General features: G+C 41.0%; 1 protein-coding gene across 2 annotated transcripts in view; it reads right to left on the bottom strand.

Annotated features, from left to right (window-relative positions):
- The window catches only part of SLC24A4 (solute carrier family 24 member 4), a 286,363-nt gene that overhangs the window by 34,502 nt on the left and 226,943 nt on the right, over nt 1–24,918 (bottom strand). For both annotated transcript variants that reach the window (XM_021000345.2, XM_021000344.2), the window contains exon 12: nt 24,186–24,381. In XM_021000345.2, the coding sequence (XP_020856004.1) occupies nt 24,186–24,381 (196 nt within the window). The remainder of the gene's footprint in view (nt 1–24,185; nt 24,382–24,918) is intronic.

Raw genomic sequence — 24,918 nt, 5'->3', positions numbered from 1 at the left:
GCAGGTGTAGCTGGGTGATGCTGTGAATGGATCATCTGCCTTGGAGTCAGGAGGACCTGAGTTCAAATTCAGCCTTAGACACTACCTAGCTGTGTGACCCAGGGCAAGTCACTTAACCCTGATTGCCTCCAAAGGAAAAAAGGAAAAGAAGACTATTGCAACAACCAAGGGGCTTTGGAAAGAGTGCCTGTCCTAGGCTGTTCCCAATTGGAACCACAGAATCTCAGCACTGGAAGAGGTCACAGATATCACTGAACATAATCTACACATGAATTCCAGGAAGCCCTAACATATGGTCATCTAGCCTCTTCTCCAAAGCCTCCAGAGAAGGGAATCAGTACCTCCTAAGACAGCCAGTTATGTTTTGTGACAGCTCTAATTTTAAGTTTTTCTTTGCACTGAACCCGAATTTGCTTCTCTGAATCTTTCACACATCTATCTGGAGCCAGAAATACAAAGAAGGTGATGGATGGGAGAGACAGAGAGCAAGGATCAGCATGGCACAGTAGTGGGACGTAGTAGTGGGTCAGTTAAGTCAAGAGACCGGAAGTTCTAGCTTGCCTTTGCCACACCTAACTTTGTAATCTTGGGCAAATCATTTCCCTACACTGGGCCTGTGCTGGGGCCTACCCCCCTGGTAATCACTCACTTGCCTACCTCATAGGTACATGACTACAGTGCCTAGAACACAGTAAGAATTTGATAAATGCTTTCTCTTCTCTCTCTCATCCATCTGTCTGTCCGTCTGTCCATTCATCCATCTCCCTCTCTCTATGTATCTATGTATGTATCTATCTATCTCTGTGTATTAAAGTATTGCATAAAAAGCCCTGATTGAATATTAGCCTGTTTGAGAGGTAAGAGTTAAATTAAGTCAGAAATTCAGGCCACAAGAAAAAATGGCACCTTTATTCTTTGTTTTGTCATGAGGCTTGTTAATTTAAGAAGTTAATGGCTACTTGTGTGAAGGATAAAATCCTGGGTTCCAGGGAAAATTCCTAGAGCCTAGCCATCAGAGACAGGTGAGTCAGACTCTGTCTCTGTTTGCTTTTCTCACTCTTTTACCCTCTCAGTCAGTTACAATGCTCAAGGATTTCAAAACGTATGTTTTTGGGTGGAAGTTAACAGATACCACCTATTTCTTCACCAGTCACTGCCCCAGAGAGCCCCTTGGGAAACAGGTTGAGAAATAGGTAAAAACATCACTGACAGATGTCAGAGATGGTTCTCTTCCTGTGCAAAAGGGAAAAGCTAGGGAGCAATCCTAGGGATTGCTAGGTGGTGCAATGGATAGGGTGCTGGGTCTGGAGTCAGGAAGACTCATCTTCCTCAGTTCAAATCCGGCCTCAGATACTTACTAGCTGTGTGATCCTGGGCAAGTCACTTAACCTTGTTTACCTCAGTTTCCTTATCTGTAAAATGAGCTGGAAAAGGAAATGGCAAACTACTCCAGTATCTCTGCCGACAAAACCCCAAATAGGGTCACAAAGAGCAGGACACAACTGAAGACAACTGAACAACAACATAGAACTAAAAGGATTTGAGCTCTGGTCTATTCAATCCCAGGTACTTTGTTCCTTAGCTGCAGAGGGCACAGTGGAGAGAGTGTGGGACTGGAAGTCAGGAAGACCTGAGCTCGAATCCTGCCTCAGGCACTAACTGGCTGTGGGACTCTGGCCAAGTCACTTAACCTCTCTGTACCACAGTTTCCTCATATGTAAAATGGGAATAATAATAGCACCTACCTCACAGGGGAGTTGTGAGAATAAAATGAGTTAACATATATAAAAAGTTCTTTGCAAACTTTAATGTAAATTCTGTACATGGATTTTCTTTTTTCTTTTCTTATTTTGGATACTGATTCAGTCAATTAGAAAGACAGATGCCATTAAGTGTAGGAACCAAAATGCACAGAAAACCTGGGTCGTCTCCTTTTTATTTTAAGGAAAATTCCTATGAATCCATAAAAATTGCACTAAGTCAGGCCTCACTTACCACCCTAAAAAAGACTGGGTGGAGGAGGTGATCCTTAAGGGTCCTTTTTACTGCTAGGGTTCCGTTATCCTCCACTCTTATCTACTAAGTCCTTCATACGTGGTAGCATTTCTAGTTTGTCCTGCTAGACGGCAATCTCCTTGTGGACAAGGATCATGCTGTTCTTTTTTGATCTTCGACAGCAACCTAAAAGAGGACAGGCCACAGGGAAGGCACTGGATAAAAACTTATTCTTAATTAACTGGTTGATATCTGAAAATAAGCAATGGAGATATGTGTTCCTACATCTTACCTGGCTGCTCCTTTTGCTGAGCAAACAGAGGGCTCTTCTTTCAAGTGGAAAATGACAATTTAATTATGTGAAAAATGTTTTTAGATGAGCTGTCATGAAGCAGATGGCTAATCATATTGGAGGGGGAAAAATTAACAACAGATGTAGTTGCCATTTAAAAATTTTAACCAAATTAATTTGGATCGTCAACTAATTAAACACTCCAATTAGGGGGAATGGTTGAATTACTGCACATGGGAATCATTTTGTGATCATTAAAAGTAGAATACAACAGAGCCTTCTAGAATCAGAGAGCTGGTGGGGGCTTTGGAGATCATCTAATCTAATGCCACTATTTCCTCCCATTTTACAGATGAGGAAACTGAGTCTTAGGTGAAGTCAATTGCCCAAGATCACAATTCATATCTCATGACTTCCAGTCAATTGCTTTATTACAATATTTTGTTCTATACTGGAAAAGGCAGGATTTATGAAGATGGGGAAGGCCCTGCTAACCTACACAATATCTCCTCCAACTTTCTGCTGATAAACTTTCTTGTTACAACCTTATTCCTTTGCTTAAGGCTTTAATCTATGTTCATAATGAAATACCAACAAGTTATTTTATGAAACGTAACAAATACAATAATCCATATATTAATAGCCTATTATTAATGTTGTTGAGATGATGTTTCAGTCACATCTGACTCTTCATGACCCCATTTAGGGTTTTCTTGGCAAAGATACTGGAATGGTTTGCCATTTCCTTCTCCAACTCCTTTTACAGATGAGGAAACTGAGGCAAACGACTAAGTTAAGTGACTTGCCCAGGGCCATGCAGCTAATAAGTGTCTAAGTTCAGATCTAACTCAGGTCTTCTCGACTCTAGGGCTGGTGCTCTAGCCCCTGTGCCACCTAGCTGCCCCTGTTACTAATAACATTCCACATTTATGTTAAAGGCTTTAAGATTTATAAAGTGCTTTCCATTAGACTAGGAGCTCCTTGAGAGGTGGCAATGTCTTTTGCCTCTTTTCTTTTCAAAGAAAACAGTGCTCCTGGCACATAGTAGGTGCTTAATAAATGCTTGTTAACTTGATCTAAATGACTCAAAATAATCCAAGGAAGCAGGTATACCTGCTTGTGTTATTATCTCCATTTATAGATGAAGAAAATGAGGCTCTGAGAGATAAGATGACTTATCATAGTCAAGCTGCTGACAGAGTACAAAAAATTGGGAATTGAATTCAGGCCTCTTGACCCAGGATTCGATGTCTTTTCAAGACAAATGTAAATAGCTTTGGAAGAAAAAAATCACATCTCTACCCGTGTGTTCCACAGGTATCTCAAACTCCTCCTGTCTACAGAACTCCTCTTTCCTCCTCCCCTCACCCCACCTAACCATCCCATTTTTGCTAAAGGCACCGCCATCTTTCCAGCCACCCCGATTTGCAAACTGAGTCTTGTCCTTAAGTATTCCAGGTCTCTCACCTCCTCTACATCCAATCAATTGTCACAACCTGTCAACTCTACTTCCACGTCAACTCTTACTTCTACCCCCTCCCCCTTTTCTCCACCCTGTATTACAGGCTCATGACTTCTCATACGGTCCATTTTAATAATTTTCCAATTGGCTTTCCTGCCTCTTCTCTCTCTTCTTTAAGTCTTCCACATTGCTGCCAAATAAATAATCATAAAGTATAGCTTTGACCTTGCCATTTGTTGCCCAGTCTTTTCACTTGTGTCCAGCTCTTTGTGACCCTATTTGGGATTTTCTTGGCAGATACTGGAGTGGTTTGCCATTTCCTTCTCCAGATCATTTTTACAGATGAGGAAACTGAGGCCAACAGGATTAAGTGACTTACCCAGGGTCACACTGCTAGTGTCTGAGGTAGGATTTGAACTCGGATCTGACCTAGTCATATTCCTGCTCAAGTAGCTTCAGTACCTGTCTATTGCTTCTAGGATAAAATATATAACATCTTCCATTTGGAATTTAAAGCTCTTCTATATTTGACTCCATCCCATCTTTCCAGACTTCCTTCATATTATTTCAGCCAAATGGATTGATTCCATATTCCAGTCATACTGGCCTAATTACTATTCGTTATATATCTCCCACCTTGGTGCCATTGTCTGATTCTCAGAATTACTTCAAGACCCCTCTCAGGTGCTACCTCTTCTACAGGTCCTTTCCTAGTGTTTCCCCTAGTTACTGGTGCTATCCACTCCTGTTATATAATAACCCTAGATGTATCTTGTATTTGCACATCTATATGCATCTTATATACTCCCAACAGGATATAAGTTCCTTAAGTTTGGGATTGTTTTCATGTTTGTTTTTGGGCCTATCTATCCCAATCCCATGCACAAAATAAGTGTCTAATAAATCCCTGTTAACTTGAATTCTAACCTGTGTATCATGTAATGCTTCTTCAGGAATTGTTATGATAGCGCACATATCTCCTTCCATCACTACATTTCAGGACATGCAAATTCTCACACAATGCAGTGCGGGACTGAGCTAAGAGTTGGGACCTATATTCCAATCCCTGCCCGTCACCAAACACTTTTCCTCTCTGGGCCTTGATTTTCTCTTCTGTAAAATATAGGGACTGGCCTCAATGGTGTTCCCCAGATCTAACATTCCATGTTCCACCATCTATGATTCTATATCCTAAGGATCCCCTCAGTATAGGAGGGTACTGAGCTTACCCATTTCTCACTCTGAAAAAGTTTTTAATGTAATAATTCAATTGAACAAACATTTATTAAGCGCTTACTGTATACAAGTGCTTTGTGATTGGCACTGGGTGGGGATAAACAAACAAAAACGAAACCATCTCTAACCCCAACCATTCTATGGTTCTATGATTTCAAGGTCACTTTTAGATGAGACTCTGTTTATTTTCCCAAGGTCTCTCCAACATCAACACGTCATAACTCTTTGATTTTTAGATCAGAATATGCATCACTTGTAGTAGTACGACATCCCTCTTCCATTCCAGGAACATAAGAATTAGTCCTTTTCTGATTACTTCTCACCTCTACTGCTATTCAATAAACCTTGTACACCCAGAGTGCCATCAGCCAAAGTCCACCTAAGGAACCTAAGACACCCTGATGTTTTCAGAAGTCCTGCCTCAGTTTTATAATTTATAATCTGGCTCTGCATAGTGCCACACTTGTGAAGGTTAAATGACAGTATGTTCGTGACAGGCTACATGTACAACACGTAGAAGCCACCTGTGTTCCACTCTGGGCTTCTCTGAATTCCGAGTCTCTGCTCTCAAACACCCCCTGAGCATTACATTGATGGCACATCTGAAATGCTACTGCTCCTAAGGCAAAGCCAGACAAGGCAAGTCTTTCACACTCTGTCTCCCTGGCAATTTTTGCCCAACTGGAATTTTTAGGAAATCAATGTCTATGGAAGGTGTGACATTTCATTCTCCTGCCTTTCATAAACAAACCAAGCCAAAGCCAAGGCACCATCCACCCACCTCCACGTTGCCTCCTCAAAACCACTCTGTATTTTAACTCTGGAATTGATTTTTCTTATCAGCCTAAGGAAATAATCAGATCACAGATTTAAAGCTAGTATAGACCTAAGAGGCCACCTGGTCCAGTTACTGAATTTTTTAGATGAAGAAACTGTGGCCCAAGGTAACCCCCCCCATCAAATAGTGAGTGACAGTGTCAGCACTTGAACTAGGTCCTCTTGAAGTCTCTCTCATGTTTATATAGCACTTTACACAATGCTCTCATGTCCCTTAGTTTAGGTAATTATCACAACAGCACTGTGGCTGACTTTTTCCCTCCCTTCTCTAACTATTAGAGATATGTAAAAGTGAAGTGGGCTATCTTGGGAGGTAGGGGGTTCCCCCCACCCTTTGCTAGAGATCTTCAAGAAGAGGTTGAATGGCCTTTTTTGGAGTATGCTGTAGATAGAATGCTTGTTCAGGTATTGCGTTTGAGGTCCCTTACTTAGAAGGAGGGAAAGAAGAAGGAAAGCAAGGAAGAAGGGCAGAGAAGAAGGAAGGAAAGAGGGAAGGAAGGAGGGAAGGAAGAAAGAGGGAAGGATAGGGAAAAAGAGGGAAGGGGAGGAAGGATGGAAAGAGGGAAGGAAGTACCGGCCCTGGATTCAGGAAGACCTGAATTCAAATGTGACCTCAGACACTTGATACTTACTAGCTGTGCGGCCTTGGGCAAGTCACTTCACCCCACTGCCTTACCCCCCCCCCAAAAAAAAATCAATGAAAGTGGGAAAGAAAGAATGAGGGGAGGGAGCAACAAAAGAAGGAGAAGGGGGAAAGAGGGAAAGTAGGAGGGAAAGAAGGTGAGAAGAAAGAAGAGAAGGAAGGAAGGTGGGAAGGAAGGAGGGTATATAGGAAGCAAGGAGGGAGGGAGGAAAGGAAGGAAAGAAGGAAGGAAAGAGAGAGAAAAGGAAGGAAAGAGAGAGAGAAGAAAGGAGGGAAAGAAAGGAGGAAGAGAAAGTAGGAAGGACAGGAAGGAGGGAGGGAAAGTAAGAAGGAAGGAAGGTAGGAAGGAAGGAAGAAGGGAAGGAAGGAGAGGAAGGCAGAAAGGAAGGAAGGAAAAATAAAAGGGATTAGACTTGTTTTGTTTGATCCCAGAGAGAATAAGGAGCAGTGGTTGAATGTTGGGAGGGGGTAATTTGGGCTTTATAAGAGCTTCTGGTTAATAAGTAACTTTAAAAAAGAAGGAGCTTTCTGAGGAGGCAGTGGTTTCTCAATCACGGGAATTCTGCAAGAATTGACTGGATGATTAGCCTCAGAGACATCATATTGGGGATGGAGTTTTGCTAAGTCGGTGTTGGTTTAGAATACCTTTAAGGTCCTTTCCAAGGCTGAGATTCAGTGATTTGAGGAGAGGTATGCATACTTCTCCCTCTAACCCCTCATTAGAGAAATGAGCTTTCTTTATTAGGTTGTTAGCAGGAATCTGCCTTTCTGGTGCTTATCCAATTATCTTTCATGCCACGAGTCTTGGACAAGTCAATAAAAAAGGTAGGCTGGTCCCTGGGGCTATTTCTCATCTGTTGCTAAAGTACCACAGTCTTTAACAAGCTGTTTATTCTTTCCATGCCAGAACTTATCAAGTACAACAAAAACAACAAACTAGGCTGATGCCCTCACAATGGTGTAGCATGGATTTACCCTTGGATTTTCCACTACCTGTTGCCCTATCTGCAAGAAGACCTTCGTCCAAGATATTGTCATTTGTCTAAGCCAGGGGCTGGCAAACTATGGCTTGATAAGCTCACAGGCCCTACAGAAATAGGTGACAAACCAGACCTGTCCCTTGGGTCACAGATCCCTGGGTCTAAGTCACTTGTCCAAAACAATTCGACAAATATACATTAAGCACATTATATGTGCACACACTGCTAAGTGCTTTGAAGCTGAGTGGAGAGAGAGATGAATTAGGTCTGAATCCTGGTGCAACACTATCTGTGTGATTGTAGACAAATTACTTCACTTCTGTGAGATTCATTTTCTTCATTTGTAAAATGGGCATAATAACACAGAAATTATTTTTCATTGTTGTGAGGAAAGCCTTATAAACACGTGAGCTGTTATTATCTAAAATGCTGGAATATACTGTTTAGAGCATTCTATAATTAATGGAAATCTATTTTAAATGCTCAAAATAAAATCTCTTCTAAAAAGGAATCCTGATGGTAGCAAAATCTTTTCTAAGGGGAAGAACCTTATAGTTACGTGAAAGAAATTATACATGCCTACCCACCATTTTGCTACTTAAATTCAGATTGGTTGTGGTACACTGGATTTTTATAAGGTGAAATATACCCTCATACAGCTGAACTACTGCCATGATGTCCCTGGTCAACCTTTGTCTTCTGCCATTAGAGCTTATATTATTGTTTGTTTTCCATGATGACTTTCCCCAAATAGGTCAATCCAGCTTGTCTTTCCTGGATTGGTGAATGTTGTGATGAGGGGAAGAGTACTGAAAGAATTATTGCTAGAAAAAGCAGCCTGCAGAAACAGGACTCAGATAGACCTGGAAGGGGTTTTAGAATTCACCTGGTCCAACTCACTCATTTTACAGATAAGGAAAATGAGGTCAAGACAGAACAGTTAATGGTATTCTGGAATACATTTAGAATCAGAACAGTACCAATGCCTTAGTCATAGACTACAGGTTTGATAAATATTAATTTAATTGAAGGCTAGAGCTGAAAGGGACTTTAGAGATCATAGGACTGACAGCTGTAAAAGAGTTTAAGCATAATGTAGAACTCTCTCTTTAATGTTTATGATGGAGTAAACTGAGTCCCATAGAGGTGAAATGACTTGCTAAAAGTCACACTGATATCAATGTTTGCTGAAATCCACCTTCATGTCCTTTTCCCAACTAGATTGTCAACACCTCAAATAAAGGTTGCATCACTGTTTACTTCATCTCTCTCTCTCTCTCTCATTCAGTTGTTTCAGTCATGCCTGACTTTGTGACTTCATTTGGGGTTTTCTTGGCATAGATACTGGAGTGGTTTGCCATTTCCTTCTCCAGCTCATTTTACAGATGAGGAAACTGAGACAAACAGGGTGAAGTGACTTGCCCAGGGTCACACAGCTAATAAGTGTCTGAGGCCAGATTTGAACTCAGGAAGACTCCTCTTCCTGACTTTCTCTCGAGCAGCAGGAAATTCAGTTCTTATCCCATGATTTTCTTCTCTATCCCAAACCATGCCCTTATAGTGGAGAGGGCAATATTAATGCTGAGAGCTCTTCAAACACTCACCCTTTTCCTTATCATCTTTCTGTAACAGCCCCTTCTTGGTCCCTCTACTTTGAGTTTCTCCTCTCTCTAATCCGTTCCCCACACAGCTTACAAAAAAAAAAATCCTTCTAAGGTATGGATATGACCAGTAGCCTGTTGGTCCCCCCCCCCCAACCTGCTGAAAAGCCTTCGTTGACTTGCCTCTGCCTTCAGAATAGGATGCAACCAGCCTGGCATTTAAGACCCTCCCCCATCTGATTCCTACTTACCTTTCCAGCCTTATTTATTACCACTCCCCTTCCTAAACTCTAGTTCTAACTAGTAGTTTCTGCCAAGTTGGACTAAGACGAGGCCCAGCTTCTAGTGCAGTGCCCGGCTCACTGTAGGGATTTACTAAGCATTTATTGATTGATTGTTGCCCTACATTCAACATTGCATCATTCCCTTGTCCATGCATTCACTTACTGAGGTTGCTCTCCATGCCTGGAGTTCTCTTCCTTCTCATCTTCACCTTTCAGAATCCTTGTCTTCCTTCAAGGCAAAGTTAGTACTCTCTACCTCAATTTAATTTGTATTTAATTTGCACATACTTGTACGTGCACATGTTTCCTATGACAGACTATAAATTCCCTGAATGGGAGGATTATTTCATTTTTGTCCTTGTATTCCCAGCGCCTAGTAGAGTGCCTGGCACATAATAAGAACTTAATAAATGCATGTTGAGGGCAGCTAGGTGGCAAAGAGTGCTGGACACGGAGTCAAGAAGACTCATCTTTCTGAGTTCAAATCTAGCCTTAGGCACTTACTAGCTGTGTGACCCTGGGCAAGTCACTTGACCCTGTTTGCCTTAGTTTCCTCATCTGTAAAATGAATTGGAGAAGGAAATGGCAAACCACTTCAGTGTCTTTGCCAAGAAAACCCCAAATAGGGTCACAAAGAGTCGGACCCGACTGAAACAACAACAACAACAGTGTATGGTGAGAGATTGATAGTATGCTGATTTATATACACGTTATGTCTCTCCTTTCTCTTCCGAGCCCCCCCCCACTCCATGCAAGCTGTTTGAAGGTAGGACTTAATTTTGTTTTTGTCTCTACATCTCCAGAACCCAGCACATGCCTTGCAAAACAGTAGGCACTTATGTGTTTTTTAAATTCTTGAACTGAATCTCCCTCACAGTGCCAGTACAGGGTGCTGTGGAGTGGGCCTTCCATATGTGCTAACTAATTGGCACACTGTTAACAGAAAACATCCAGATGAAGAGCGAAAACCTCAGTGTGCCAGCTAGATGCTTGCCAACATGTGGCTGTTTTGGCATTACATGGGCAAAACATCCAGGTGGTTAATGCTATTTTTCCTTCTCCTCTGCATGAGCTGGCACTGTATTGCCACAGCCTCGGCATGTCTCTGCCATGCTCTTGGATTCGCAATATCACCTCACATTTAGATGATACTTAGTTCTACAAAGTAGCATGAGTATTAGGCCCATTTTCCAAACAAGCAATCTGAAGCCTGAACAGTAAAGTGACGTACCCAAGGTGATGTACCCAAGGTCATTTGGTTAGCAGATGCAAGGGTCTCTGAGATTCAAACTCAGCGTCATGCTAAGTCTAGTGCCTTCCCCACCATTATCAGTCCTCTTAATTTTTCACCCATAGCTTGTTTAGCATTCTCTAAACAAAAAGGACTGAATTGGTATAGTCAGTATATGACATATGTTTTCGAGTCCAGAAGACCTAGGTTTAAAGCTTCCATCTGCTACTTAACATCTCTATGATTTCAGAAAGTCAATTAAGCTATCTGGGCCTCAGTTTCCTCATCTGTAAAATGAGGGGGTAGACCAGATGGCTGTTAAATTCTCTTTCAGCTCTAAATCTATAAGCCCACTGCATTTACCTTTGCTTTGGATTCAAAATGAAAATTCTTCTCTTTAAAGTTCTCTAATAGCATTTTTTAAAAAATAAAATTCTCTTGGGCCCTAATTAAGCTTCCTACTTGTGAATCAGTACTTCAAACATAGGAACATTTTGTTCCAGCTGGACCTTGAGATGTGAAACAATGTACAATAGAGTTTACCTGGTAGGTCTGAAAGCAGTCAAAGGAATAAGAACATTTCCACCAAAAAAATTATTCTAGGGGAGGCAAAATACTGATTGGATCAGTGTATGAAATTTAATATGTAAATTAGCTAATCAGAAAGGCTAAATTGTCTCCTAACAGTTGTTCTGACCCTATTTCCCATTCAGACAGCAGCCAGGATCAAAGAGTAGATGTGGGTGTTTGCAAGCATTTTATTCTCTAAGCCCTTACTGAATTTTGGATAATGAAAAAGCTCTAATTGCTCAAGTAATTTTTTAAAAAAGCATGGAACATGCACTGGTTGAGGAGAGGAGCAGGGATAGAGGTAAAAACAAAATCTTAGAAGAATATAATATACAAAAAATAAAATCCCAGGAGTCTTCGATTTTCTCCATGCTGGTTCATTTCCATCAAACAAACACTGACTACAAGGCTCACAAAGGTAAATATGACAGACCTGCTTTCAAGCAGCATATAGTTTAATCTGGGAGGAGGAAGGGTCTGTATACTGGATCACAGGGTTGCAGGCTTTAGAGCTTAAAGTACTTTGAAAATCATCCAGCCAATCAATGAATAAACATTTATGAAGCACCTGCTATGTACCAAGCATTGTCCTAAGCACTGAGCCAAAAGCTTTCATTCTTTTTTAGTTGATGAAGACACGGAAGTGAAAGTGATTTAATTGCCCATGTACTTTGACCCAGAGATTCTACTGTTAGGCATAAGACCCAAAGAGGTCAGTGACAAAAAGAAAGGTTCCACATATACCAGAACACTTTTTATGGCTGCAAAGAACTAGATACGTGGTAGATGCTCACTGACTGAGAGATGGATAAGAAAATTGTGGTATATGGCTATCATGGAATACTACTGAATAATATGAATATGGCAGCTAGGTGGTGCTGGGGAAGACCCCAGTTCAAATCTGGCCTGAGACAGTTGTGTGACCCTAGGTAAGTCACTTAACCTTGTTTGCCTCAGTTTCTTCATCTGTCAAATGAACTGAAGAAGGAATTGGCAAACCACTCCAGTATCTCTGCCAAGAAAACCCCAAATGGGGTCATGAAGAGTCAGACATGAATGAAACAACCAAACAACAGAAATATGAATACAGACAAACATGGAATCACACATGAACTGAGGCAAAATGGTATAAATAGAGCCAGGAAATCTATTTACACAGTGACTATAGTGATGTAAATGAAAAAGAACAACATAGCAATGGAAACTATGGATGATGTGAAATAACAGTGACCAATCTTGACTCCAATGAAGAGATATGAGAAGACACCTTCCCCCTCCTCTTTGCAAAGGTGGGGGACCATGGGAATGGGACATTTCATATAATGGCAGGCTTTTTCAATATGATTAGTTTTGCTGAACAATATGATTAGTTTTTTTCTTACTCTTTTTAAAGTCTTTATTATAAGGAATACTTCTCTGGGAAGGGCTAGGAGGAGATACAGTGGGATATGTAAGTGTCATAAAACCTAAAGTCATCAATAAATGTTTTTTTTAAAGATATACCATTCAAACAGGAAGAAAAAAAAGAACTAGAGGTAAGTTCAGAGTTCAGGGAGGTTAAGTGACTCCAACCCAAGTCTTCTGCATTCAAATACATCACTTGTTCCAATACCTGAAACAAGGGGGAGGGCAGTAAGGACAAAGGAGAAATTCAAGGAAAGGAGTCTGAGGAATGTGAGGATGGAGGGATCACTTGCAGTGGTGGTAACTTCAGAGACGTTGCTAAAATCTGAATATAAACCAATAACCTAGAATAAGAAATTGTTAGCGATAGAAGGCTTTAGAGAATACAGTTCTATCCCCAAACTTTATAGATGAGGAAGCTGAGTTAGAAAGAGGGGAGGTTACTGGATCAAGGTCACAGCCAACATACCCTATGAACAAAGCCCACCAGGATATCAAGTGTAAAAAAAGAGAGGGAAAATAATTCTGGGATGGCTTTGTTTCAAAACTTAGTTTTCCAGCCCTTTCAAAGAGATGGTAGCCAAAATAATTTAAAAGTAGTATGTAGGGTTGTTTCTCCATGAGTATTTTCCCCAAATAATTTCCAAATGTTCTGAGTTCAAGGACACTTGGACACATGTCCCAGGTACATTCTCTGTCTTTAGTCTCATTTTTTTCTTTTCTTTTTCTTTTTTTGATCCACTGACTTTTATTAGAAATGTGCTTGACTACTTGGCTTCAAAAAGTTTAAATCAGTACCCTATTTTCTGTATCCTAGTACAAAGCAGACTGTTTTACAAACTAATACCTAAAAATTTGACAAAAAGATTGAATTTTTAAGGAAGATCATTATAAAAACCCTCAACCTATTTTCTTTAAGGAATGAGGCAATCTTCTCCAGGCATGTTACACAACATTAACGTTGACCATTTTTAGACTAGGTAGCTAAATTATATTTTGTTGTTAGCATGCATAGTTCTTAGTTCAGTCTCATTTCTTAACAGATAGTACTGCCTGCCTAGAGTACTTTACACATAGCACTGCCTGCCTAGAGAGCCTACCTAGGCCTTTTTTGATTTTTATCACTGAAGTGGGCTATTTCCCAAAACACCAATTTGATGGACAAATGCTTGATAAATTATGGATGCTATCGGAAGCAATGAACATGAGTTTGGACAGATGTTGGGACATGGTGGAAGATAGAAGGGCCTGGAGTGCTATGGTCCATGGGGTCATGAAAAATCAGACATAACTGAATAACAACAAAATTAGAAGCAGATCAACTCAAGCCTTGCCATGTCCAGGTGTGGGCTAAACATGAACTCCACAGGCTTCTGAAATAGTTTAGTCATCAACTGCTTCAATTTTCTTCCTTCCTCCCTATCCCTTCAAATCATATTCTTCCAGATAAATTTTTGGGTTTTTTTGTATTAACATTAGACATCCTCTGTTGCTCCACCCACTTATCTACACTGCAGGACAACCTTGAAGGCAGCTGCTTACTTAAGATGATTTAAAAATTTAGATGATTTAGAAATGAGACAATTTGACCGTAGGCATCTCCTGAGTTCAAGCGTTGTGTTACTTGCAACATTTTGTTGTTGTTGAGTCATTTTTCAGTCACGTCCAACTCTTTGTGACCCGATTTGGGGTTTTCTTGGCAAAGATACTGGAGTGGTTGGCCATTTCCTTCTCCAGCTCATTTCACAGATGAGGAAACTAAGGCAAAGAAGGTTAAGTGACTTTTCCAGGGTCACCCAGCTAGTCTGAGGCCAGATTTGAACTCAGGAAGATGAGTCTTCCTGACTTCAGGCCTGATGCTCTACCTACTGTGCTACCTAAGCAGTACACTCTAAACATAGTATGATGGAAAGCACGCTAAGTCTAGAGCCAGGGAGGCCTGAGTTCAAATTCCATCTCTGACACATGCCGGTCATTTAACCATGGACAAGTGAAAAGTATCTGCTTCTGAACAGCTCCAATATTTATATGCCGAAGTCTTCCACCCTAGCACTTCCTCTCACTGCTCCTGGTCCTTCCCTGTAGCACCAGTTTTCATTTTGCAATACCTATGAGAAGGAAGTAAAGAGCTGCCATCAGGATGAGTTCAATTTCCTATTTGTGCCTGTGTTTTAATCCTCCATCAGGCAATCCATGGCCTCAACCTTCCCCAGGCCTGGGAACACATATGTAGCTTGGAGGCTTCTGAAGTTATTTGTGGAGGCAGTGGGCTGCCAACACATGTCAACTGGGGGAAAAGGCAAAGTGCTATGTGCCATCCTCAGTATCAAAGAATACTAGAACCTGCAATCCCAGAATTGAAATTGCCTCCACAAACAGCTTCAGAAGCCTCCAAGCTATATATATGTTCCCAGGCCTTTATGCATGCATGTATACACACATATAGATGTATATGTGCATTTATGTATGTTTGTTAATACTACCTCCTGTGGGCAACTGAATTCAACAAACTTATTATGTACTGACTGCTAGGCATATGAAGAAAAAAACCAAAGTCTCTGTTCTCAAGGAGTTCACATTCTACAAGGGGATACAAGATGTACATTGATAAGAAAATATAAAATACAAGCTGTCCCAAAAGTCTGAGTGCAATTAAAAACTTTTAATAACAGAAAATCATACTCAGATTTCTGGCACACCCAGTATTTGTGAAATAATTACAAGATGGAGATCACACTCTCAACTTGGGAGACAAGGAGTGGTTTTGGGTAGGACGTGGCACTTGAGGGGCAGCTAGGTGGCAGGCCATGCCTGAGGTCAGGAAGATTTGAGTTCAGATCTGGCCTCAAACACTTACTAGTTGTATGACCCTGGGCAAGTCACTTTACCCTGTTTGTCTCAGTTTCCTCATCTGTAAAATGAGCTGGAGAAGGAAATAACAAACCACTTCAGTATCTTTGCCAAGAAAACCCCAAATGAGGTCCTGAAGAGTCAGACAACTAAACAACAAGAAACATGGCAGCTGAATTGTGCATCAAAGGAAGCCAGGAATCCTGGGGGGAAGGGATGAAGAGGAGGAGGCTGTAGTCAGGAAGAATGGAGAACTGAGGTCAAAGCTGACCTCATGTACTTGCTAACTGTGTGATCTTGGGCAAGTCACTTAAGTGCTGTTTGCCTCAATTTCCTCAACTGTAAAATGGGAAGAATAATAATAACATCTACCTTCTAGGGTTGCAAGGACCAAATGACATATTTGTTAAAAAGTGCTTAACACAGTGCCTAGCATATAGTAGGCATTACATGAATACTTATCTCCTTTTCCTTCCCCTTCTAGGACTATCTTTAGTTTCTTTTGCTGCTCTGCAGATGCTACAATAATGACATTAAGGCTTTATTTTCTTCATCTGTGTAAAATTAGGGCATTGGACTAGATGACCTTGGTGGTCCCTTTCAGTTCCAATAAACTGCGAATCCTATGATCTCCCTGCTTGCAACACATATGCCCCAACTCACCACCCATGTGCTCAGATCATTCCGATGAGAGAAGAAAAAGGGGAACAAGGAGGAGATACGGGGACAAGGCTGGAGTTACACTGAAATTTTCATTAGGCCTACTGCCTACTTCTCATTAATTTTGTTTTGACTTGGAGCGCTCAGACCAGAGGTTGTTCTCATGGCTGCTATCCAAAAATACATGGGAAGCAAACAGAGAGAAATTTTCAACCCTTTGTTCCTGATAATCTAAAACTAAGGAAATAATTGGTTTCAAAGTGTTTTCCTTGCACTGAGTCACAAAGAGAGTTTCCTATAAGGACATCAGAAAGCTCCCACTCATTCCTCACGGCCCTGGGATTAAAAATAAGCACTTCCTTGCAGCTTGGAAGGTAAGAGAGGAAACACTGTGCATCAGTTTGTGTGTGTGTGTGTGTGTGTGTGTGTGTGGCATAGCAGCTAGGTTAGGTCTTTGAGGGAAGGAAAACATATAGAACACCTTTTACAGCAAGAGTTGCCAATGAGTAGCTTAAAATTCACTAGCAGTATCATAAAATGTTAGCAATAGAATATGGAATGTTAAAGCTAAAAGGGGCTTTAGAAAACAAAAAAAAATACAGAAGAGAATTTAAACTTTTAGAGCAGGAAGGGATTTTAAAGAAGATGAGGATCTGGGCAAGGTAAAGGAATGATGTTTATTCTGACTGCTCTGGTACATTCTGTGATAGATGGAGGTTCCAACTTTTTCATTACAGACAAAGTTGGGAAACTGAGGCTCTTGTTAGGGAAAGTGAGTCTCCTATGGTCACCCGGTTGGATTTCAGACTTACCAGATAAGTCTCCAAGGTGATGCTATAACTGATCCTGCCTCACTTATTATCCGTCACTGTGGCCTCTCCCTCACTACTCCAGGTCTCTCAGGATTTCCATCAGAGAAGGAAATGCAGTCAATAGTTGGGCATCCTTTCCTACTCGGTGACTTCACCGTTGTTACCACATTTTCTCCCTCCTTGCTATGTTGTTTGTTGTTGATGCTGAGTTGTTTTTCAGTCATGTCAGACTCTTCATGATCCCTTTTGGGGTTTTCTTGGCAAGGATACTGGAGTGTTTTGCCATTTCCTTCCCATTTTGCAGATAAAGAAACTGAGATAAACAGATTAATGACTTGCACAGGGTCACACAGTTAGTAAGTGTCCGAGGTCAAATTTGAATTCAGGTCTTTCTGTCTCCAGGCCTGACGCTCTATCCACGGTGCCACTTAGCTGCCCTTCTTTACTTTTCCCTTGGTGATCTCAATACTCTAGGAAACTGAAAAGTACTGCTTTCTCTTAAGAACTGGCCAAGAACAACTACCTTACAGAATTACTGACTTCAAGGTCACTTCGCAAGGTGAAGAAAGGAAGTGCATTCCGACTACTTTGGTACTTTCTGTGATGAATGGAGGTTCCTTAGGGACTCAGGCTGGGAAGAACCCCTCCCCCCCGTACAAATCCATGAAATCTTCCATACCTCTAAAGGCACACTAAAAACTTGATGGATGGACTCCACTCCCTCTCCCATCACATTTTGACTCTACGTTTCCTCAGCAGCTGGGTGACTGTGATCCGGCGGCCCCCAAAACTAATGGGAGCTCAGGCTGGAGCCCAGAACAAGGGACATTATGCTTAACGGTGTCCTCTGTCCTGGTTGGGCCACATCTGAAGCATTGGTGCTGTTCTCTGGGCTGCATTTTAATAGGGACATGGGCAGCTGAAGTAGATCCCCTAACCGTGCTGAGACAGTAGAGTGATCAAGTGAGCTGTGGGACTGAAAAATATATCCTGTCATGGGAAGATTAAGGATTTAATGAATCTTTCATTAAATTAGTAATTATTAATTAAATTAATCTTTAAATTAATTAATCTTTGAAGATTAAAGATGAAGAGAGTGTTTACTTTAGAGCAGTGGTGTCAAAGTCAAATAGAAATGGGGTGAGTGGGCTGTGGCCACTACACTCTACTAAAGACCCCTGTGGGCCACCTATTGTCTTAGTTTCAAAATGTACTATTATCTATATTTTATTTATTTTTGTCTGTTTTGTTAAAAATTTCCCAATTACATCTTAATCTGGTTTGGGTCACACTCAAGCTGTGTGGTTGACACCTCTGATTCGCAGAAGTGGAAACAAGTTGGACCAGCATCCCCCTCCATCCCAGACATGAGGCCTGGACTCAAGTCTTCACCAGGTCTTCTGGAAATCACTCTGTAGTTCCTGAGGAAGTTAGTCTACTCACTTTTGGAGCTTGAGCTTAGGGAGCCAACCCTTTTGACTGGTGACTGAACATGTACAAACCAGCCTACTCAGTCCATCACATCCACTGGTTTAGAGACCATAGCATGCTCCAAGCTTCACATCCCATCCTGCACTGAGGTCATCTCAGTAGTCAGTCAGTGCCAGACACCGCACCATGCTAAAAGAATGGCAAAAGACAATCCCCGCTCTCAAGGAGCTTTCATTCTAATGGGGGAGACAATACGCAAACAATGATGTACAAATAGTTATAGGTGGCTAGGTGACACAGTGGATAGAGCGCTGAGCCTGGAGTCAGGAAGACTCATCTTCCCGAGTTCAAATCTGGCCTCAGACACTTACTAGCTGGGTGACTCTGGGCAAGTCACTTAGCCTTGTTTGCCTCAGTTCCCTCATTTGTAAAAGGAGCTGGAGAAGGAAATAGCAAACCAAATTCAATATCTCTGCCAAGAAAAACCTAAATGGGGTCACAAAGAGTCAGACATAACTGAAACAATGGCTGAACAACAACAGTATCACACTGGGGAAGTGTAGGTTATTCTCCAATAAACCTCATAGTTAGCTTAAGTTGAGTATGATTGTATCTCTGTTCCTTAAATTCCCTAAACATGATTAGCTTACTATCATTATAACACATTTTCCTGCCTGCCTCATCAGCCTTCCCACCATCTTTCCAATTAAGCAGAGAGCAGGGCTCAGTCATTTTTCCTTTGTATTCCCAAGGAATATGTTTTGTATTTGTACCACGTATTTGTATTTGCATTTTTTTTGTATAGCACCATACATCTGTATTTGTATTGCACCATGCCTGCAACCTAAGAGGTACTTAATACATATTTCTGAATTGCTTTGTTAACATTTTTTGAGCTCTCCCACTCCATACGGTTATGGGTTGGCTCCTCAAAGGCTGGAACAGTTGTGGTTTTTTTTCCCTGTATCTCCTCATAATGCCTAGTGAAAGATTTTATACACAATGGGTACTCAATAAATATTCAAATAAGAAAAAGTGAAAACTGATAGGGGGAAGGCATTTGGAAAATTAGCATCCTCTGGGGAATAACAGGAAGCCCCCCCATAGACATAGATGTCTTTCATCTTGACCTAGGGAAGTTCTGAGACTTGCTTAGCTGCACAGACGTGGCCAACAGTTTGCTTTCCTGGGCTGGAGACGTTGGCGGTCCTTGGTCCCTAACTCCTTAGGAGACAGAAATTCTGCTGGCTGCTTCTGTCCTGGATCCATTTACATTAATTGCATGCAGGGTTCCTGGATCAAGGACCAGGCCTCAAATCAAGTAAAAACTCTGTTGTTTTAAAAGACTGCAAGGGTATTAAGAACTTCATGATAATGGAACATTGAAAACCAGATTTAGGGAAAAGAGAAATATTGGTGTCATCTTTCAGCTGCCCCATCTTTGTGTATGTTAGTGAAAGCACTGTTTTTAGCTCTATTAGCTGTGTACAAGAGGGGACTTCCAGATAAGAAGGTACTAAGGGGACAATCAATTGTTTTTGCTGAACAACAACAACAACAACAACAACAATGATGATGATGATGATAATGATAATAAGAACAATAAAAGCTAGTAATTGCATTGCATTTTAAGGCCTGCCAAGTACTTTACAAATATTCTCGTGTTTTGTCCTTATAACAACCCTGAGAGGTAAGTGCCATTTTACAGAGGAGGCAACTGAGGCAGATAGTGACTTTTCCAGGTGCACACAACTAGTAAATGTCTGAGGCAAGATTTGAACTCAGGCACGCTTGACTTTAGGTCTGGTACTCTATTCTACCTTGCCATTATAATTTCACATATACTTATTTCTCTGTGTGTGTGTGTGTGTGTATGTATGTATGTATGTATGTATACATGTATGTATGCATACACACAGACACATATAATTACTGAAAGTCCCACTTAATCTCTCTATTGGGCATTCTTCCTTTGGGCTGTGGTTATTGAGAGAATTCTTTCATATATTAATAATCAGTTATTGAATTACATTGAATTGTTGATGGATGAGATTGCCCAAATCCCAGAGGTCCATGCATTTTGATCCTGGGTAGGAGACCCCACCCAACTAGAGAAACTTACAAAGAATTTAATCTAAGGTGATGGCCCACTGTGTTCTATTCAGTCAGATCTGAGAGAGGTCGATCCTTTATCTAGATTGCCAAAAGGCTGGAGGTAGTCTGGGAGTAAGAGTGATCAAAGTTATGCTCCCAGCCCCTCATCAGAATGGGTCCATCTCTTATTATAATAATCATTCTAATCATTCATTGTTAACCAATCAGAGTTGATTGCCACCCTCAGAAACAGTATGGAGTGGGTTCCATGAGGGTCTTTGAAATTCCAGAGTGTCACTGACCCCTCTTATTAATTATCTGCTGGCATGATTAATAAAATGATTATTACCCCAAAACTATGTCTCTCCAAACTTTTATATGTCACATTATCTTTCTGAACTATGTGCAGAAAGATTGTCTATCTTGTGCCAATGCAACCGTGCTTTGCCCCAGTAAGGGACTAGCCAACAAACTAAAGAAATGCCAGCTAGAAAGGACTTTAGAGTTATAATAATAATAATACCAGCTCACATTTAAGTAATGCTTAGTAGGTGCTTCATAAAAGTTTATTGATTGATTGCAAAACATGTTCCACGGGGCAGCTAGGTGGCACAGTGGACAGACCACAGGGCTTGGAATCAAGAAGACTCATCTTGAGCTCATATCTGGCCCCAGATATTACTAGCTGTGTGACCCTGGGCAAGTCACTTCACCCTGTTTGCCTCAGTTTCCTCATTTGTAAAAATGAGCTGGAGAAGGAAATGGCAAACCACTCCATTATCTTTGCCAAGAAAACCCCAAATGGGGTCATGGACAGTCAGAGATGACACAGTAACAACAAAAAAGCATTTTCCAGGTAGGATCTCATTTACCATTTTTATCTCATTTGAGTCTCACAACAACCCTAGGAAATAGGCAGTGTGAGTCTTATTCTCCTCATTTTACAGATGAGGAAAGTCAAGTGATTTGTTTAATGTCACATAGCTAATAAGTGATAGAGCCAGTCATCATGGGCTTCAATTTTCTCATCTGTAAAATGACAGGGGTTGGGCTACATGGTCTTTAAAGTTCTTCCCAAACTACATCTATAATCCTATAAAATAAGGTAAATTTTCATTTTTCATAGGCATGATTAAATCTAAGAGTATGCATCACTCTACACCCTCATTACTATGCTAAATCAAGGATAACTGCATTCATAGTTCTATAAATATGGAGTTAACAATACGTCTTCATGTTTCTGAATTAAGTGATTTTGTAGATCTACTGAAGTTCACCTTATTGACTCCCTCAAGTACAGAATTAAGCTCATGAAAATGATTACTTCTCTTTCCCATACACAAAGACAGAAAGCAGGCTGAGAGATGGATCAAATATTACTTTCTCCCCCCTAGGGCTGCTTTCAGTTATCTAGAAGTTCTTAATATTTGAAAATAATATAATTTCATTCTATGGATTGATGTTTGCTCTCTATCTTCAGAAAGAACACTGTATCATAGCGTATAGGCCTGAACTCTCGATCACTCTGTTGAAAGCTGCCTCTCCATTACTGTAACCAAGGTCCCACTGCCCTGCTGGGCACTTCTGCTTAGGCAGAGTAATATTTTGAAATTGGGAACAAAGATCGCTATTGTTACACAAAATAAAACTGCAAATGGCCACGCAGAGACCTAAGAAGTTTGGGGGTGGTTTCTTCTTCTTTTTTTTTCTTTTAAAGAGGAAGTTAAAAATCTATTTGATGCTAAACTTCTTTCAGGGCCTACTTAGTGGCAGTCTCAGAGCATATAAATTGAGATTCTCTACAGCACAATAGTACTGGCTTGTTCCAACAGATATTCAGTGGATGGGCAGGCTAGCCAACAGCCTATGAAGTCCAACAGCCAACAGGTTGCATCTAAAATGTAAGGTTCTGCCTTACTATACTGTAAGTGCTTTGAAGGCAGGGATGGGACTTCTTTTTGTAGCCCTAATTGGATTCTGATTTTAGTGTATCCTTGTTATGAGCCCATGAAGAGTACAGGTGTTTTGCTCTTTAGGGCTTGGGGTTAATGTCCATTTCCAATTAGTAGCTCATTCCATCATTTCTATTTTTTGAACTATTTCTCACCTCTCTCTATTCCTGTGGTCATAGGTCGCTGTGAAGTGACTTTCCATGGTCACAAGTGGTCCTTCCACTTCTCCTCTCATTCTCTTCTTAATTCTCCACAATCTTTTTTCCAACCTCATCATTAACCAACAAAGACCCAGATCTTCCATCACTTCTCATTTGGATTAGCATGAAAGTCAGCCAACTGGTCTACCTACCTCCAGTTCCTCCTTCAAATCCAGATAGACATTGTTTCTAGAGTAGTCACATTTTTAGGAAGATCCAAGCCCTGCTCAGGACTATGCAAAAATCTTAAAGTATCTCATTTCCTACCTAATTAAATCTCTATATTCCTTTACCTGTTATCCAAAGTCCTACATGTTTGGTCCAAACACCACTTTCCATCGTTATCTCCTACTAGTCCTCTCTTTCCACATGCTCTAGCCATTCCCTAAATATGCCACCTGCTTCCTCCCTTAGTGTCCCTACCCCCACTCCCATCACTTTGCCCATGCTGTTCCTACCACCTGGAATACCCATTACCCTTCCAAGGTCTACTCATTACGACTGAACTCAAATGAAACCTTCTCCACGAATCCTCCCCTGAAACCTAAAAGGACCACTCTCTCTTCTAAACTCCCTAGTACTTTACCTACCTATTACTGTATGTTCATATTCAACTTCAGATCATAATTATTGACATACACGTATTTCTAATTTTTGTTATTGTTCAGTCACTTCAGTCATGTCTGACTCTTTGAGATTCCATTTGGGGTTTTCTTGGCAAAGATACCGGAGCATTTTGTCATTTCTTTCTCCAAGCTCACTTTTTTTTTTTAACAGATGAGGAAACTAAGGCCCGAAAAAGGTTAGGTGACTTGCCCAGGGTCATACAGCTAGTAAGTGTCTGAGGGCAGATTTGAACTCAGGTCTTCTTGACTCCAGGCCTGGCACTCTATCCACCATGCCACCTAACTGCCCCCAGAAGGGAGTAACCAGAAGCAATGAAAAACCAAAGTTCAGGAGCACCATTTAGTATGATGTACTGGTGATAATGATTTGGGTAGAAAGTATATAAAGGACTTTCTATTCCCAAGCTCTTGATGGAAAAAAAATCAGTCCTTCCATTCCTGGTATCTACAATTATTAGTGATGTCTCAACCAATCCTGCCCGTCTACGAAGCTGTGGTACTTAAGAAAACCCACCCTGGTCAGCTTTGCCCTTTCATCCTGGACCTCTGGGTTTAGCTACAACCTGACCTGAGTGTCTGACCAAACAATGACCTGATTCTACCTTTTGTTCCTACATACATTCCAAACGCCTTGTGGGTTTCACTATCAGTTATAACTCTGATCCTTCTCAAATGGAGAACAATTTCTACATCAACAACATTACACAGACAAATGACTTTGAAAGATTTAAGAATGATGATCAATGTAATGACCAACCGTGACTCCGGAGGACCATGATAAAACACATCATTCAACTCCTGACCAAGAGGTAATGGATTGAAACACATACTTTTTGGGCATGGCCAACATGAGAATGTTTTGTTTGACTTTGCATATTTGTTACAAGGTTTTGTTTTACTTCCCCCACAATTTGGGGTGTGGGGATATGGGAAAGGGAGAAAACAGATTTTTTTTTATTCATTGAAAAATATAAAATTAAATTGGAACTTTTTTTGTTGACTCTTTAATCTTGCTCAGAACTCACCTGGCATGGAAAAGGGGGAGAGGAAATCTGTTTCTGCTGACTCAGGCTCTGGCTGTTCCTGTTGCTGCTGCTGCTGCTGCTGAGGTTGGGGCTCCTCCTGGTTCTCCACTGGCACGTTCACATTCTCAGTGTTCTCGTGGGTCCCGTTCTGCAGTGGCTTACTGACACCGTTGGCAGAGTTAATCAATCTCTGTCGCTGCACAGTGAGGGGGATAAGGGAAACCAAAACTTAGCCTAGGATGAAAGACAACAGCATAAGCACCCTACTTCCCTATTTTCTTTTTCTTCTTTGAGACATAGAACAGCTCGCAGATACCTGAAGCTGTTGTTGGCTTGGAAGAATCCATACAAAATACCTAACCATCTAGCTTCATGACAACTTGGTTGGGTTGGTTAATTTCCATCTTGAAAAATTCCATGCGACAATTTTGATCTGCTCTGGGATTGGCTATAATAAATAATATATAAATTGGCTAGTTTACTCCTCCAGAAGATGAAGGGAGTTAACTGAGACTTCAGGAATTCTTAACATTTTTTAGGAGTATATGTGTGTCTTGGACCCCTTGGGCAGTCTGGTGAAGCTTTTGGACCTCTCATCAGAATAATGTTTTTAAATGCATAAAACAAAATACAAAGGATTACAAAAGAAACCAACTGTATTGAAGCACTATTTCTCTTTCCTCTTTTTTCCCCTATTTTCTCTTTTCCTCCTCCTTCCCTCCCTCTCTCCTTT

This window comes from Phascolarctos cinereus, unplaced genomic scaffold, assembly GCF_003287225.1.
Source record: "Phascolarctos cinereus isolate Bilbo 61053 unplaced genomic scaffold, phaCin_HiC Scaffold_3;HRSCAF=262, whole genome shotgun sequence".
Classification (NCBI taxonomy): Eukaryota; Metazoa; Chordata; class Mammalia; order Diprotodontia; family Phascolarctidae; genus Phascolarctos; species Phascolarctos cinereus.
Note: the sequence above shows the minus strand (reverse complement) of the source record. Positions and strands in the feature narration are given on the sequence as shown.